General features: G+C 38.3%; 4 protein-coding genes across 13 annotated transcripts; 2 read left to right on the top strand and 2 right to left on the bottom strand.

Annotated features, from left to right (window-relative positions):
* Positions 1–257: 257 nt before the first annotated feature.
* On the top strand, positions 258–3,870 carry LOC6578160 (ATP-dependent DNA/RNA helicase DHX36). 7 transcript variants are annotated; one of them, XM_044009197.1, is made up of 7 exons: positions 260–385; positions 443–2,274; positions 2,330–2,722; positions 2,876–2,989; positions 3,053–3,325; positions 3,392–3,520; positions 3,670–3,870. In XM_044009197.1, exons 1-7 carry the CDS (start codon positions 341–343, stop codon positions 3,749–3,751), a joined length of 2,868 nt encoding a protein of 955 aa, XP_043865132.1. In that variant the 5' UTR covers positions 260–340; the 3' UTR covers positions 3,752–3,870. The 7 variants fall into 7 exon arrangements, with proteins under 7 accessions (XP_032584619.1, XP_032584617.1, XP_032584618.1 ...); XM_044009199.1 differs by lacking the exon at positions 260–385 and having other exon boundaries at positions 652–743; positions 811–2,274; XM_044009198.1 differs by lacking the exon at positions 2,330–2,722.
* Positions 3,778–6,132, bottom strand: LOC6578159 (guanine nucleotide-binding protein-like 1). The gene is made up of 4 exons (XM_002004040.4): positions 5,726–6,132; positions 5,343–5,674; positions 4,094–5,288; positions 3,778–4,041 (listed from the first exon to the last, which is right to left on the bottom strand). Exons 1-4 carry the CDS (start codon positions 5,802–5,804, stop codon positions 3,923–3,925), a joined length of 1,725 nt encoding a protein of 574 aa, XP_002004076.1. The 5' UTR covers positions 5,805–6,132; the 3' UTR covers positions 3,778–3,922.
* A 414-nt stretch (positions 6,133–6,546) lies between these two features.
* Positions 6,547–7,840, top strand: LOC6578158 (alpha-methylacyl-CoA racemase). Its single transcript, XM_002004039.4, has 2 exons — positions 6,547–6,732; positions 6,789–7,840. The coding sequence occupies exons 1-2, from the start codon at positions 6,625–6,627 to the stop codon at positions 7,806–7,808; spliced, it is 1,128 nt and encodes a 375-aa protein (XP_002004075.1). The 5' UTR covers positions 6,547–6,624; the 3' UTR covers positions 7,809–7,840.
* A 1,853-nt stretch (positions 7,841–9,693) lies between these two features.
* On the bottom strand, positions 9,694–15,843 carry LOC6578157 (importin subunit beta). 4 transcript variants are annotated; one of them, XM_015166019.3, is made up of 7 exons: positions 15,577–15,843; positions 15,278–15,497; positions 14,588–14,829; positions 13,333–14,361; positions 11,886–12,812; positions 11,372–11,828; positions 9,694–11,304 (listed from the first exon to the last, which is right to left on the bottom strand). In XM_015166019.3, exons 2-6 carry the CDS (start codon positions 15,333–15,335, stop codon positions 11,430–11,432), a joined length of 2,655 nt encoding a protein of 884 aa, XP_015021505.1. In that variant the 5' UTR covers positions 15,336–15,497; positions 15,577–15,843; the 3' UTR covers positions 9,694–11,304; positions 11,372–11,429. The 4 variants fall into 4 exon arrangements, with proteins under 4 accessions (XP_015021505.1, XP_032584620.1, XP_015021506.1 ...); XM_032728729.2 differs by having other exon boundaries at positions 15,278–15,465; XM_015166020.3 differs by having other exon boundaries at positions 9,694–10,535; positions 15,278–15,465.
* Positions 15,844–15,915: the final 72 nt, after the last annotated feature.

Raw genomic sequence — 15,915 nt, 5'->3', positions numbered from 1 at the left:
ATTTAAGGCTAGATCTAGCCTGTTTCAAAATGAAATAGCCTGGAAAAATGTTAAAATGCCTATAGCCAGTCAGTCTGGTCAGTGCACTAACTAAATAACGCACATTTGTCGTGGCTTATTTTCACTGCTTGAGCCTCAAAAGACCGAGCCGAGCTAATACGAAGTTGTCTGGTCTCTTCAGAGCATTTTCCGTAGTTGAAAAAATTGTACACTCAGAAATATAAATATTCGATAGATCGATAGTTCAATCAATAGTTTTACAGCACTAATGTCTAGTCTATGTGTTCTCTGATAAGTGTTGATACTGATTAACTTACAGAAAAGTTAGTGTGGAACATGAATGTCTTTCAGAAATATTAATATTATATATAGGGACTGTCACTTTGTGAGTTATCAAAAATGTCAACTTTTCTTATCGAATAAATTAATTCTGGTGTGAAAGGTTTATAAAAAAATAAAAATGCATAGAGGAAATAAGTCGCAAGGACGTTCGGGAAAAAACTGTTCTCGTCCGCCAGGACTAAAAGGTAGAGACATTGGCATGTACTACAGAAATCTTTCTCGACAACGTAAGAACTCAGACACCAAATATGAGCTCAAAATCAATTTGAGTTGCGATGTTAGCGTTCCGCCTGGCGTTATTGAGCGTATCAATGAATACATGGATCAGTTTAAGGTAGCCCGGGAAGCTGGGAATAAGCATTTGGATGAGGATTTCCAGCAGAAATTTCACCACATGTTAAGTATGAATTTCGATGGCTTCATAGAAGAGACAAAAAAGCAGAACCAAGATTTGAATTTACAAAATAGAAGCCTAGACGCCCACCTTCTGGACAAACAAAATGAACTCTTTCAAAATGTGGACTTTCGAGCGCGTTACGAAGATCGTATGAAATTGCCAACAATGGGTCACGCCGCAGAAATCATCGACGCAGTGGACAAGAATCAAGTTTTGTTAATCGTGGGCAGCACCGGCTGTGGTAAGACAACACAGGTGCCGCAGCTTCTGTTAGACGATTGCATAGCAAAGGGAATAGGATCTACTTGCCGCATCGTGTGCACACAGCCTCGTCGAATCTCAGCGATAACAGTGGCCGAGCGCGTTAGTTATGAGCGTGTGGAACCAATTGGACATTCTGTGGGTTACCAGATACGCCTGGAAAGCCGGAAGCCTCGCGAACGTGCCTCTATAACGTACTGCACCACAGGAGTGCTCTTGCAGCAGCTTCAATCTGATCCGCTGTTGCGCAGCGTGAGTGTTCTTCTCCTAGACGAGATACACGAGCGCAGTATTGAGACAGATTTGCTTATGGCATTGCTCAAAATTATACTGCCACACCGGCCCACCTTGAAAGTAATATTAATGAGTGCGACTGTGCGGGAGGAAGATTTCTGTAACTACTTTAATAGATGCCCAATGTTTCGCATAGAAGGGGTTATGCATCCGGTCGAAGTTTTCTACCTGGAGGATGTACTCGCTATGACAGGCTATCAATTTGACTGCCGGAGCAATAAACGGTCCCGTCCCTGGCTGGATCAGTCAGACCACAGAATCATGATCGAGCCTTATATACGGCAGGTGCGCGACAGGTACGATACCAAAGTGCTTGAGCAGCTGCGAGTACCCCATTCCGAAGGTTGCGAGGACATCGAGTTCATTGCGAGTCTCATCTATTATATATGTAACAATAAATCAGACGGTGCTATATTGGTTTTTGTACCTGGATTCAGTAAGATATCACAGTTACATAACACACTAAAAAACCCACGTTCACCCTTGGGACAGCGCTGGCGCAATCATTTACTTATCTTTCCATTGCATTCAATGCTGCCCTCGGTGGAGCAACAGTCCGTGTTCAGGCCAGCCCCCAAAGGCAAACGAAAGGTAATCATATCTACCATTATTGCCGAGACTTCAGTAACCATTGATGATGTTGTTTACGTCATTAATACGGGCCGAACTAAAGTAACTGACTATGACATTGAGACAAACATACAATCTCTTGAGGAGTGCTGGGTGACGCATGCAAACACGCAGCAGCGCAAGGGGCGTGCGGGTCGTGTTCAGCCAGGCGTCTGTTACAATCTGTTTAGTCGGGCACGAGAGGCTCTGATGTCAGAAGTGCCAACTCCAGAAATATTGCGCTGCAAACTGGAAGCGATCATACTTAGTCTCAAAGTACTTCACATCGATGATCCTTACGCATTGTTTCAAACAATGATCGATCCGCCTGTTCAGAGAACCGTGAGCACAGCCATTAATCTACTTAAGCGGTAAGCAGTTTTGATTCTTTAATAGCGATTATTAATTTGTATCGGCTCCAACCAGGATAGAAGCGCTTGACATTGATGGTAAGTTGACACCTCTGGGCATGCATCTGGCGAAGCTTCCAATTGATCCGCAAGTGGGTAAAATGATTCTGATATCAGCGCTTTTCCGTTGTGTGGATCCCATTACATCCGTCGCAGCTGCACTCTCCTATAAAAATCCGTTCTATACGCCCTTGGGTCAGGAGCAGCGGGTCGACCAGGCTAAGCGTAGGATGGCCCAAGGGATGCACAGCGATCATCTAATGATACATAACACAATTTGCAACTACCGCGAAAGCGTAGAGAACCATAGAGATCGCGACTTTTGTTACAACAACTTTCTAAGTCACATGACACTTCAGCAGCTAGAACGTATGAAGTCTCAATTTTCCGAGCTCCTCAGTAACTATAAGTGAGTACTATTAGTCTCAATCGATTTTTTTTAGAATTATGGAGAAGTTCAAGTTCAGAACGCTTGAAGCAATTATGTGGGGAAACAAAATACTTATATTTTGCGAATTATTTATTACACTCAATTCATAAAACTAATAAACTTTGCTTATAGGTTCCTAAATTCAACGAACTGTTTGGACCATTCATCTAACATTAATTCTGGGAAAATTCCCCTGCTTCGTGCAATAATTGGAGGCGGTCTCTATCCCAATATGGCTCATTTGCGGTAAACTGTATTTAAAGACTTCTGCTTAAAATAATGAATATATAATTTCAATTTTCCTAATAGTAAAGCACGACAAATAAAAAATCGTGTTCGCGCGATTCATAACATGACAACCGACGATGGGCGTCGTGTAAATTTTCACCCCTCATCAGTAAACAGCGGCGAGACAGGATTTGACTCAAACTACTTTGTGTACTATCAGCGGCAGAAGTCAACAGATCTCTATCTGCTCGACGCTACAATGGTGTTTCCGATGGCACTTATTATTTTTGGCGATGGCGTCGAGACTGGTGTCGTAGATAATAGACATTATCTGTCCGTAGCTCAGACCTACTAGTAAGCTTATGGTGAATCGTCACATTATAGATTCGTTTCTCAGGATCTCTGTTTCTCTTTGTTTAGTTTTAAATGCAGTCCAGAAACGGTTTCGGTAGTGCTGAATTTGCGTTCAAGTTTGCAACTCTTGTTGCTTGAGAAAGCCTTGCATCCAGCGCCAATTGAGCAAAACAGCGATGCTGATAAACTAATCAAGTAAGTGTTTCTTGAAAATAAAAAAAAGATCATCATAAGATCAATATAAAAGAGAATATATCAACTCTTAAATATTTTACGTTGCTCTTAATGAAAGTATTCTGTTTTATAAATATATAATTATTATATATAATTCATTCTTTTTATAGATCCATTGAGCTTCTGCTTTCAATTGATGATAAAATGGGTGACGACTATGAAATCATGTCGGATGAGATTGACAACATTTAAATAAATTATTGTCGAACATAGGGAAATTCTGATGTGATCAAATGTATACTATTGTATGCTATTGATTTGAAGTTATTCAATCAACTTATGTTACCAAAATATATACATATGTTTCTCTATCCAAAATTTTATAAATTAAATATTTCAGACATTGTTATCGCTTAAACCTAATTAATTATCGTCAAGTAGACGAAATGCGTTGCGTGAGCGTAGTATCTGATCACCGCAATCATCATCATCATCTGCGTTGGTTTCGTCGTTAGAGCTGTTTTCGTCATAGCTATCTCCACCTGTAATAAAAGAGTGGATAAAACCATTCATCTATTATTGTGCTTAACTCACTGTCCGAGCAGATGGAAGAGGTATCTTCATTAGTTTCCCTGTCAGGCTCATAATTATAAGCTTGATGATATTTTTTAACCTCGGCCAGATCAGGGTGCTCACTCCAGCTTTTGCGGTTATCGTCATAACCAGGAGGATAAAGCTGAAATATTAACTGCTGCTGTCCGGATAGACACATACGTAAAATGTGATTAGCGGCACGATAACGATCAGGGCGAGCTGCCTTGGCGGTTAGAAATCCCCGTTTATACGCCCAGGCATCTGCGATAGCAACAGCAGACCACTCGTCATATTCTTCGGGCAGATGTAAACGCAGGAGCTGTGGTAGATTTACGTGCTCAGCCAGCAACTTGAGCGAACGATAAGGCACTTGCAGCTGGGAGATGGGAAAGCTACCAAGCAGCACTTGCAAACTCTTTGGCGTGCTAGAAGGAAAGACAAGGCCTGGACAGTCGCACACACGTACGTTCGGCACTAAGAATATGGTTTGGAAATGTTTGGTGTGACCTGGTGTACGGCTAACACTGACAACTTTACGCCCTTTTAGGGCATTGATCAGTGATGATTTGCCCACATTTGGAAAGCCGATGCATCCAATGGTCAAGACGCCGTTGTTGTATTTCACATGATGTTGCGGTGTAGTTTCGGTGACATTACTAGTTCTCAATTCTTCTTGGTTATTCGTGGTTGCTTCGCCATTGTCCAATTCGTCGGTGCACATATCATCACGAATCTTTTGCTGCCATGCTGAGAGATCTACATTGCTTTCAACAATTTTTTGACACTCGCGATAAATATTATGCACTCCTTCCATACTTGACCGATGAGCATTTTGGTAGCGACTACGTTGAGCGCCTTTTTGGCTACGCACTGAATACGATGCGAACAGCACAATCGGAAGCTCTGGGTATCGCTCATTGAAATAGTGTCGCCAGGCAACGACAGCCTCTGCTGCGACTAGATCCACTTTATTAAAGATGACAATCGCTTGTTTCTTTATCGTGTGAATAATATAATCATATAAAGATGGCGGAAACATTAGCGACGCATAGCGAACGTCCACAATGATTAGTAAAATATCTGAGAACTCAAGCACACGCCAAAGCTGACGCCACGTTTCCAAGTTTAGCTCGAAAAGGGAATGCTCCTTAAGATTGTTGCGCTCCTTTTTTTGTAGCAATTCATCAATATACTCCTGAAAGATAATTATCGCTTTATCACTTTTTATAAAATTTACCAATTAACATACCTTGAAATATCTATTTTCATTGCGGTCCAATTGTTCTTTGCTTTGATCAAATGTCCAAGCTGGACGCACTGGAAAATCATATGTCTCAAAATAGCGCTCATCGATCTCCCTTTGGGTGGGCGTTAGGACATCCAGTGGACGAAAGCCCTCCTGCTTCAATATCTCTATCTCCTTTTTGCTTTCTTGCATGAATTGAAGATTGTAACGGTTTACATTCTTGTTTCGACCACCGCGTGTTAAAGGTTGCTCCATGAGCTTCTTATCAACTGTTCTCTCTTGTGCATCGCTGTCTTCGTTCGATTCTTGAGTGCTTCGCAAGTACTTAGGTTGACCTATTGGTCTTTTTATTTTTGCAATTGTTTTGCACAAATACAATCACTTACCTTTTAAAGAACGTTTTTGTAGTATCTGATCCTTCTTCTTTTTTCCGCTAAAAGCAACTTTTCGTCTTTGTTGCGGCATATTTAAATATTCGGGAACCAAATTGATAATTTCTTCAAATTTTCAATTGCTCCTTGGTGTTGCAGCTGACGCAAAAATAACACAAGTTAACGCAAAAAAGAGCCTTATGGCGCATCAATTGACTCATTTAAAATTTGTTCACAGTATAACATTGTTAATTTGAAACTTATTACGTATTTTCATATTGAAAAACAAATGATTGCTATGTGACTGTCATCTACATGTATTTGTGGGAATTGCAGTTCATTATGTCATTCCGCTGGCATACACATTTGCAATTAAATTCTTTCAACCGGCTTAGGCTATGTTGTATCACTAACCAGAGAACAGTCTATGTGTTCTCTGGTTAGTGGTTGTATGTTAGCACTATCCATGTTAAACGGTTAGCGATGTTAGATAAAAAAAATGTATTTTTTTTACTAAGAGCAAACTGAAAATTTGTTTAATCGTAGTCCATTGTAAATATTCCATTTTGCGATAGCTAAAGCTATTAATGCTTACTGAATATTTTATATTAAATACAAATAATTTATATATGTACATATAGTGAACTGAAGCTCATTTTATTTTTGAAAATTCATTATATCATAAGAAATTTTATATAGGGAATATCTATCCATCTTTAAGCTTTTAGTAGCATCCTAAATTTCTCTATTTGTTAAAACAATTGTATGAATACAAAATTGTGGTATTTTAATGCTACATGTATTTATGTTATGCTACTGTTAAAGAACACTGATGATAATACCTTTGTGTTAGCACTGGCGATCTTAGCACTGTGCAAAGTACATTGTATAGTGGGCAGTGAAAGGCTCTTCAAATGCCGTTAGGCGGTGTAAAGGTTTTAGAGTTTGTGGGACTAGCTCCTGGGCCATTGTGTGGCAAAATACTCGCAGATTTCGGTGCAAGCGTAACGCGCATAGACAAGGTACAGACATATTGAAATAGGATTGCAGTTGGTATACACTTACAATATTGTTTTAGGTACTGGATAATTCCTTGGATGTGCTGTACCATGGTAAGCGCACTGTAGTCGTTGATCTAAAAAAGACGGCAGGTCAACAGATTGTCCAACAGCTTGCTCGAAAATACGACGTTATAGTTGAACCATTTCGGCCCGGAGTCATGGAGAAGCTCAATTTGGGCCCTGATTTATTGTGCTCCGCCAACCCGCGTTTAATTTATGCACGTCTCACAGGATTTGGACAACATGGTCGACTTGCGCCGCGTGCTGGGCATGATCTGAACTATGCAGCCGTATCTGGGGTGCTTTCGATGCTGGGCCGCGAGCATGAGAAACCAACGGCACCTATCAATCTTTTAGCGGATTTTGCTGGTGGAAGCGTTATGTGTGCATTGGGAATATGTTTAGCGTTGTTGGAACGTCATAAGTCTGGAAAAGGTCAGGTTGTGGATGCAGCAATGGCTGATGGTGCTGCATATGTCGCTAGCTGGTTATTTATGTCCAGGAAGCTCAATATTTGGGGTCAAGCGCAACAGCGTGGAACAAATCTGCTTGATGGCGGCGTTTATTTCTACGACACTTACGAAACAAAAGATGGCCTTTTTATGTCGGTGGCCGCATTAGAGCCGCAATTTTTTAGTTTAATTAAGGAACGATTAAATTTGCCCCAAGAATTGTCGCAATATGGAGAAGAACATCAAGTCCGAGGTAGACAGCTATTAACGGATATATTCCTTACAAAAACGCAAGCCGAATGGTCAGAAATATTCGAAGATATAGATGCTTGTGTCTATCCTGTAGTGGATTGGCAGAAAGTCCAAAATCATGACCATAACGCTGCCCGTCAATCTTTTGAGCGAGTTGACGACAATTGGGCGCCCCGTCCGGCTCCTCGTTTATGTCGGACGCCTGGTAAACTACGCTCGAGTACACACTTTGATGTAAAGAGTTTCCTTGATGAGCTGGACATCAAACCTGAGAAACTGCGCCAACTGCAGGAGGAGGCAGTACTGATATTGCCAAATAGGCCTAAACTGTAACTGTAACTGTAAATAAAAGTCGATTTAACAAATTTTGCTTGCATTCAAAATACTTTTATTTTCCTTGCACACAAACACAATTACATTTCTTTTTCATCACGTACAAACTATCAGTCATCCAGTGCTTAAGATCAATTATTTAAGCAGAAATTTAAACATACTTTTCTTTTAACAAAATAATTCTCATTTTTGCAGTATGGAAATAATAATATGCTTTCATTTATACCATTCGATTCAAGAACAACTTGACCAGACGAGTAATCTATTTATATTCGGATTCACACTCTTCACGCATGCTATATAATTCGCACACACGCATTATGATAAATGACAGTAGAGAAGATACACAATACTCACTTAAAATTAAACATATTTATTTTTATTTATAATCCATTGTAAGCACCGCGCGTCAGCGTAACCTTTTCATAATAATTTCATACATGCGTACATTGTACATTTCCGTATTAGGTATGTATACATATTGTATATGAACCTGCAATATGCATACAGACATTGTTTTTATATTAACTATATTTATGTCCGTTGCGTTGTGTAAATTTTTCTATTTTTCTGTTAGTTTGTATCGTACGTCCCGCGTAAAGTAATTAATGATAGTCCTTATGTAGTTGTTTGTATTTATGTATGTATTGTATAAGTATAAAGTCTCAGTTCTCAGTATAAAATCAGTACCATATGTTTCGTTTCAATTAGTTTTGTTTTGATCTCTTTCAATGTCATTTTTGTTTTCTTCTAATTTGTTATTCTTTTTTTAAACATTTAATTCTTGATTTGCATTCTTACAAAACAGAATATTATTTTACATTTTTCTGCTGCGCGTGGTGCTTTTTACACACATATTCACACATCAATCACATACATGCTCACTTTTACAGATACATTCTGGTTTAAATTCATTGAACAGAACACGATACAATTTGATCTAAAAGTGTTCTTCATATTTGCACTTATATCAACCGATCACACTTATACATAGCGTCTAATTTTGTTTATGTATATAAATGAGAAAAGCAGACCGACCATTAAATTTTACATTGTTCACGATTTAAATTCATTTGTGAATCTGGAATGATATCAACACACACTCACGCACATTCATCAGTCATAGTCTTGCACACCCAAGCGCACATATTTTACAATGTGGATGTATATATAATATTTGTGCAGGATCAGTTGATTTGGGATTCGAAATATCTTCATTACTCTCAAATAAGCTTCCAATTAAAATACATCTGATTTCATCATCATTATCACACATGCTCACAGGTTCATCAATCATCCAAAATGTGTCATCTGGAAAAAGATACGCAAAAGTTGTCATTTCTATTCGCAAAACATTCAAAAGAAACTTACGTACGCCAATGTGTGATACATTTTCAATTGTCTTTCGACGTTTTGTTCTCAATCATAGGTCTCATACATGATGCAGCCTGGATTTGAAGCCGCCAGAACACATCAGCAAATTCCGTCCCCAGTGTTTTTAAGACTTAAAGTATTACTAATCTAATTATTTTGGCAATTCAAATTGAGTGTAAATAGTTTAAATACGTAATTTATGACGAATCGTTATATAGATTGAAAGGTAAATTATTAGAGAATTATAACTGAACTGCATGAATTTACTTTTGGACGGCAGTGTGATAGTTAAAATCATTCAAAATAATAAGATATTGCAAGTTCATCTGGGTTATTTAAATTACTTTGACTTTATGCTTAACGCAAATTTGTAGGTTTACTTTCAATCTATATTGTAAATTATTTTAATTTCTTAAAAAGATCAGAGAGCTGTTAAAAGATCTTAAACGGGAATTTCTTACATAAAAGTTTTAGTTTTATTTTAAGTATTGAATAATTGCTGAGAAATCTGTTTTTTTTTTTTTTTTGTACGGTTTACTCCATAAACGAGTGATCATGTGAATGACGAAAGATAAAACTGAGTTTAGTCATTAACAAATTCGCGTCGTGTCGTTATGTCCTAAACAGTCATATACTTGTTCGTATGGTGTTTATATTCCTAAATGTAATGTAGATGTATCTATGTATGTATGCATGTATGTAAAGTGAAGTACTGTAGTGTTACCCTGGTCCGTTTTCGTTAGTTTAGTAGTGCTTTATTTGTTTGCTTGTTTAAGTTCAATATAACGTTGCAGGTAGTTGTTCGGTTGTTACTGTATTCGTTTTTCATTTCATTTCACATTTGTTTCATATTGATTTTGTATTTAAAATTAATCGAAAATCAGGCGCTGGTCTGAATATTGGCTGAATAATATAAATGACAGTTTTATGTACTATATAAAAATTGAATCGGTTTAAATTTATTGGTTTCCCTATATTGTGTTTTCATGATTGGGATTTGTTATTTATTATTATTGTTATTGTTTATTATAACAGATTGGCGCCCGTTTAAAATCTTTTTCTTTTCTTTTTATTTATTTATTTATTTTTTTTTTTTTTTGGTGTTCATTAATTTGTGTTTGGTATATCGTCGATTTTGAAATTTGCTTATAGCTAGTCATTCGTCTTATTTATTGGAAATTTGCTTAATGATCTCTAGAAAAAACTTACATTTAGTAATATCACACAACACGCCACACTCGCGCGCATTTGAAGTGCTTTTATTTATAAGGAGTGGTTCTCGCTCATAACACTTCAATCACAAACCATATAGTTTCAGTTCAGACATCCACATACCTCAGATTCACACTGTAACTAGATATGGAGATTAGTAGCAATTAATAAAGCACTCATTTATAATCATTTCATACATTGTACACAGGCATTCTTATGGCTCATTCATAAGTTAACATTCACACACAAATATTCTCATACTCGCATATTCCCGCACTCGCAGACTGCCACAGTCACACACTTACACATCTGCTGCATTTTGAAGTACGTCATTTTATATACGTCAAGAACTAAGAGTTTCATTCCCGCAAATCAACTAATTGGTTGATTTTTGTTTTTTTTTTTTTTCATTTACATAGGTGTATCTTATAAATTATGTTGCAGCCGTAAGATAATTTGTATACAATATTGCTATGTAGTTTTCGATTTTTATCGGGTTTAATGTAATGTTATAAATTGATACCGATTTTTCCCTTACATTACAATTTTATAGAGACATGATCATAATTTTGAATAACATTTTTTGCACTCCCTTTTGTTTTGTGTAATGTATATAATCGGATTCTCTTTGTGTCATACTGGAATCGTTGTGCTAATAAGCTGCTTAAATGTTAAGTTGTCATAATGCTTATGTAATCTATGTAGTTGTTGGACTGTAATAACGCTTCTTAGGAAATATCAAATTTACTAATGATCTCACACAAAAATAACAATATAAATATCATAATCATAGCAGGATTTGGCTTACAATTTAATTAAAAAACAAAATTGTCTTAAACTTTAAGCGTCGCACAGCAACAATAAATCGGACAAACAAACTTGCAGATAGAATTTTCGAATTCGGACTGAACTGTAAAAAATGTGTTACAAAATGAATTTTGAGTGACATTATTTCTTGCGAGCAACAGGTTACTCACCAGTTTGGCTGCGTACACACATTGGGGTGGGAAATAGATTAACACCTAAAAGCCCATTTTACTGGGCTATAACTTGACTGTTAATTTTCTTGATCTCCTTGGCCGCCCATGTACAGAGCATTTTAGTACGCTGACCCTTGGAACGCTTGCCTTCAGCCAGGAAATGTGTGATAACAACATCATCCAACAACGGGTAGAGACGTGGGCCAAATGATGTACATAAATCCCCAATGAATCCAGCGACACTTGCCACCATTAAGTCCGAAACTTCCCCGTCTTGGGCAATGCGCTTGATAAAGGAAATAATATGCATCAAATGAGGCTCCATATGGAACACATCTGGATTGGCCGTTTGCTCAACTCCTTTTAGACCTTGAATTATACCGGTGTATGCCTCTAGAACGCTTTCCCGCAATTCATTTATGTATTCTGTCATGTGGTAGTTGCTGGAATCCACCTGTTTAAAAAAAAAAAAATTATTGGAGTTCCAAAAAATAAGTGTGACTGATATTACCTGTAAATCGGACGCTGCCCGCAACATGTCCATAACTACATTTAGATATTTGAGAAAATCGCTCCCAATGCTTAGGGCCATATCGCCAAAGGCAGATAGAATCTGTGGTTTCACACTGCGATGAAGATTGGGCTCGGAGAGATCGCTCATCAATACGGAAATGATTTCATCGCAGTAGGGTACCATTAGGTGCTTTAATGCGCGACAAATATCACTAGTTAGTCCAATGGAAGCACAGCAAACTTGATATTCTTGATGATTCTTGAGCCCCATGATAAGGAAATCTTTAAAGGCTGGCATGTATTTGACAAATTGAAAGCCCAGTAGTTCAACTAGCGTAGAGAGGGCCAGGAAGGCGTCCTCCTGAACACCACCCGACTTTCCGGCACTTGAGCTGAACATTGTCAAGATTGCTGTCATAATGGCGTCTGAAATTTGTGGAGCATCCTCCTCGCGCACCTTGCGTAGCACACTCTGCAGAGTGGCACAGAGCAGGGATTGTAGGTCATTAAACTGGTGCCGATCGCTGTGGTTGCTGATGTGACTCTCCATCTGCATAACTTGGTTAAGACGCTCTAAGATGACAATCGTAGTGTGCTGGACGACTAAATAACAATCCAGAGGAGAATTTTTTATCATATTCATCAAAGCCTCGTAGGCAGCACTGCGCAAATTGGCCTGTGCGCCATCTGAACGATCAGTTGCTTCCAACAATTGGGTGATAATAAACTCAAAGTATGGTGACAGCGCATATGTCTCTGGTGTGTCTCCTTCGGTGGTGACGGCTGCTTCGTAAGCAGCATCCGAAAGACCTATAAACGCCCAGCAAACATTGGCGGCCACACGTGGTTCCGACTTAAGACTCTTCACGAAGCACTCAAGCAATGTTTGTAAATAAGTTTTGTTTATAGCAGCTTCTGGAATAACCTAATAAGTAAAGAGTTTTGTCGTTTACATATTTACATACAATGTATATGTGTATATGCTATAACAAGTAAAACGATGCATTCGGGCGCTACCGAATGATTAATACATGGTCGAAAAACCGTTGAATTTTTTTTGGTAGCGGAGTCCAAAGGCAATCTCCAGTCTGGAGCAATAGCTACAAAATTTGCTCTATATTTTTCATTCTCATATACCACGCTAGAAGAGTCGGACGTGGAAGTATATTTATATGGGACTTGAATAGTTACTGGTGATTGTCAACGGATTTATCAGATGCCGGAAATAGTATTTCCCGATTTGTTGTAATCAGAAAAGGGTTCCAAATTTCAAGCCTAGTTTGAATAGCGGCGAATTGGTTTGCATTAATACGGACAGACCTACGGACACCACACACCGCGGGAATGAGTAAATATTATCATTTATAGCAGTAATTGGCACTGTTGAACTAACACGCGAAAGAAATCTATTGCATATGAAAAACAATAAATAAAACTCAACTTACATCGCATATCCGTCCAAAAGTCCAAGCTGTTGTGTCGCGAACGATAACACTGGAATCGTACATAAGGCGTATAAGGGTGGGCATCGCCTGCTCAACAAGTGGTTTCAGCGTGTTGGGTTCTAAACCATTGAGCACTGCACCAAAAGTCATCACCGCAGCATCTCGGTAACGCCAATTGGGCGATTCAATATTTTCTTTGATAAACGGCAAGACATGCGGCACAATTTCGTCCTCGCAGCATGTGGCCAAAAGCATCAAGCATACTGAGGCAGCTTTAGCCGGACTCCAATTATCTTCATCGTCGCATTCGTCCTGGTTAGTAAGTTTTTCAACTAGAACCGGTGTTAAAAATTGAAGAGCACCACGTGCATAATGTTTGGAGACTCGTTGCGGTGCACGGCCCTGGTCGGTGGCCTCTTGGCTCTCAATGGCAAGATCGATTTCCTCATCGCTTACATTTGACCAAAACTCAATTCCCTGAAGAGCGATTGCATCATTTTCTGATTTCATGGCCTCCAAAGTAATTGGAAACAATGCTTGGGCCATGTAGGGCTCCATGAACTGGTAGTACAGCGACATGATCTTAACTAAACATTGCAAGGCAGCAACACATATCTGTGTGTCTGTGCACTGCGTTGCCTCACATACTACTTCCATGATAAAATTTCGCTCCATGTCCTTCTCAAAGTTTGCCTTAGTGAACTCTAATGAGTTGTAAAGCGCCGTCGTGGCAGCCAATCTAACATGATTACTGGGTTCCTGCTTGCGCATTCCATGTATGATAGCCGTAAGCACTTGATTGGATTGATTTTCAAGAACGCCATATCGGATATCCTGGCAAATATAACCAATTGCCTCTAGCGCAGCTTCGCGGTGCATTTCGCTGGAACCCTCATGGACAACCTTGTTGACAAGCGTCTGTATTAAAATGCCCCATCGATTGATCGGTAACTCAATGACAGCTACATAGGCAACGCATTGGGCAGCACATGACGGTCGAGTGTTTTCGGTGCCCAAAGCAGCAAGTATCTACGAATATATAGAATTAATTTAAACACTTTTGTTTCATGGTAAACGTATTTGTTAGTACTAAATATTAAAACCAGAATGTTTCACAAGATGTGATTAGAAAACTTATTTCGAATAAGCTATAAAATTAAGAAATTAATGCTTATTGATTGTGAAACATAAACTATACAAATACAGAATAAGTTTGTTGAACTGATCATTATATATAGCTCGAACAATTTCTTACATTATTTTTTATAAGTTCGCGGGCTTCGTCAGGAAACTGATGCCAGCGTTCCTGATACTGAAGACTGATCTTCTCATCCTTGCTAGTTAAGTGATTTTTCAATTGAAGACCAGCTGCCATTCGCGCCACAGCGCTATTTGTTGTATCAACTAGAATTTTGGACAGCGCCTTTAAAAATTCAGTTAGATTACTGGCGGCAGCCTGTTCCAGGAAGTTCTTCGCCGAAAGCAATTCATTTTTGTCTGCGAAAAGTAAGTAAATTTGAGGTTAGGGTAGCTGAATCACTCATAAATAAATAATATGCAAAAACAATTGTGTATTACTTTTGATCAGTTTATAAAATTTATTTATTACTTATATATATATATATATATATATATATATATATACACAATTGTTTTTGCATATATATATATATATATATATATATATATATATATATATATATATGTATGTCATTGTTGTGTATAGCAACCAAATGTTCACATATTGGACGTTGCAACCCTGCGCAACATACGCGTCACTGCCGCCGACGTTGCGTCGTAACAAAGCCTATAACAAAATGGCTTTTTGGTTGGCCCTGAGCAACTAAACTTAGATGCTTTGATGTATAGGTGCTTGCCTCAATGGAAATTTATGTACATGCACATACATATGTATATATATCTTTAAAGGATATTAAATATTTACCTGGTGAGACCGTCTTCTCCAAGATAACAATTAGTTGGCGTGTTATGTCCGAAGTCATTTTAGTGCTCTTACTTTCGATTTCGTGCAAATGCCGTAGCTGTTAGGGCGCGAATTGGTGGAAATTTTTTCGTAATCGCTTAGCTTTCTATGGTGTGTATGTATATGTGAATATAGACAATACCGAGCAGCTGCCAAATAAGTAAACGAATAATAAAGTGAGCTTTATTAATTGACGATGAAACGAACACTTTGCAAATATTGTGTCGCCCTAAAATTGATTTTTTCGCTTAAATACTTACTCACTCTGCGTGTCTGTTTCCCCTTTGTCTGCGCGTTCCTGATGCTGTGTTGCTATTTCGATTTTGCCTATTCCAACTGTCAAAAAGCGCGGGACCAGAAAAACTCTCGCTGAAATTGTTAATATATGTAACTTGAATTTGTCTAGCTGCAATTAACTTGGAACAAGAAGTTTTATGTTCGACTAAATGTAAATTGTAAAGAAATACAAGCAGGCCGGCTCTGAATAATTCTCGACTCCACATGGAAAACTGATGCGCGTCAATCATTTTGAAAGGTGGCAACTCGTGGCTTGCTCATAGCTGTCAGTTGAATTTAAATTTAATGCGTTTCACAAAAAA

This window comes from Drosophila mojavensis, unplaced genomic scaffold, assembly GCF_018153725.1.
Source record: "Drosophila mojavensis isolate 15081-1352.22 unplaced genomic scaffold, ASM1815372v1 contig_49, whole genome shotgun sequence".
Classification (NCBI taxonomy): domain Eukaryota; kingdom Metazoa; phylum Arthropoda; class Insecta; order Diptera; family Drosophilidae; genus Drosophila; species Drosophila mojavensis.
This window is presented reverse-complemented; position numbering and strand designations above follow the sequence as displayed.

Bases quoted from the DNA above. Each gene is read 5' to 3' on its own strand.
- LOC6578160 (XM_044009197.1), top strand. From the start codon at position 341: ATGTCTTTCAGAAATATTAATATTATATATAGGGACTGTCACTTT. The intron at 2,275-2,329 runs GTAAGCAGTTTT...GGCTCCAACCAG, and splicing joins GCCATTAATCTACTTAAGCG to GATAGAAGCGCTTGACATTG. The intron at 3,521-3,669 runs GTAAGTGTTTCT...TTCTTTTTATAG, and splicing joins GATGCTGATAAACTAATCAA to ATCCATTGAGCTTCTGCTTT.
- LOC6578159 (XM_002004040.4), bottom strand. From the start codon at position 5,804: ATGCCGCAACAAAGACGAAAAGTTGCTTTTAGCGGAAAAAAGAAGAAG. The intron at 5,675-5,725 runs GTAAGTGATTGT...AAAGACCAATAG, and splicing joins ACAAAAACGTTCTTTAAAAG to GTCAACCTAAGTACTTGCGA. The intron at 4,042-4,093 runs GTGAGTTAAGCA...CTTTTATTACAG, and splicing joins CTCTTCCATCTGCTCGGACA to GTGGAGATAGCTATGACGAA.
- LOC6578158 (XM_002004039.4), top strand. From the start codon at position 6,625: ATGCCGTTAGGCGGTGTAAAGGTTTTAGAGTTTGTGGGACTAGCTCCT. The intron at 6,733-6,788 runs GTACAGACATAT...ATATTGTTTTAG, and splicing joins GCGTAACGCGCATAGACAAG to GTACTGGATAATTCCTTGGA.
- LOC6578157 (XM_015166019.3), bottom strand. From the start codon at position 15,335: ATGACTTCGGACATAACACGCCAACTAATTGTTATCTTGGAGAAGACG. The intron at 14,830-15,277 runs GTAAATATTTAA...TACTTTTCGCAG, and splicing joins GGAGAAGACGGTCTCACCAG to ACAAAAATGAATTGCTTTCG. The intron at 14,362-14,587 runs GTAAGAAATTGT...ATATATTCGTAG, and splicing joins GCGAACTTATAAAAAATAAT to ATACTTGCTGCTTTGGGCAC.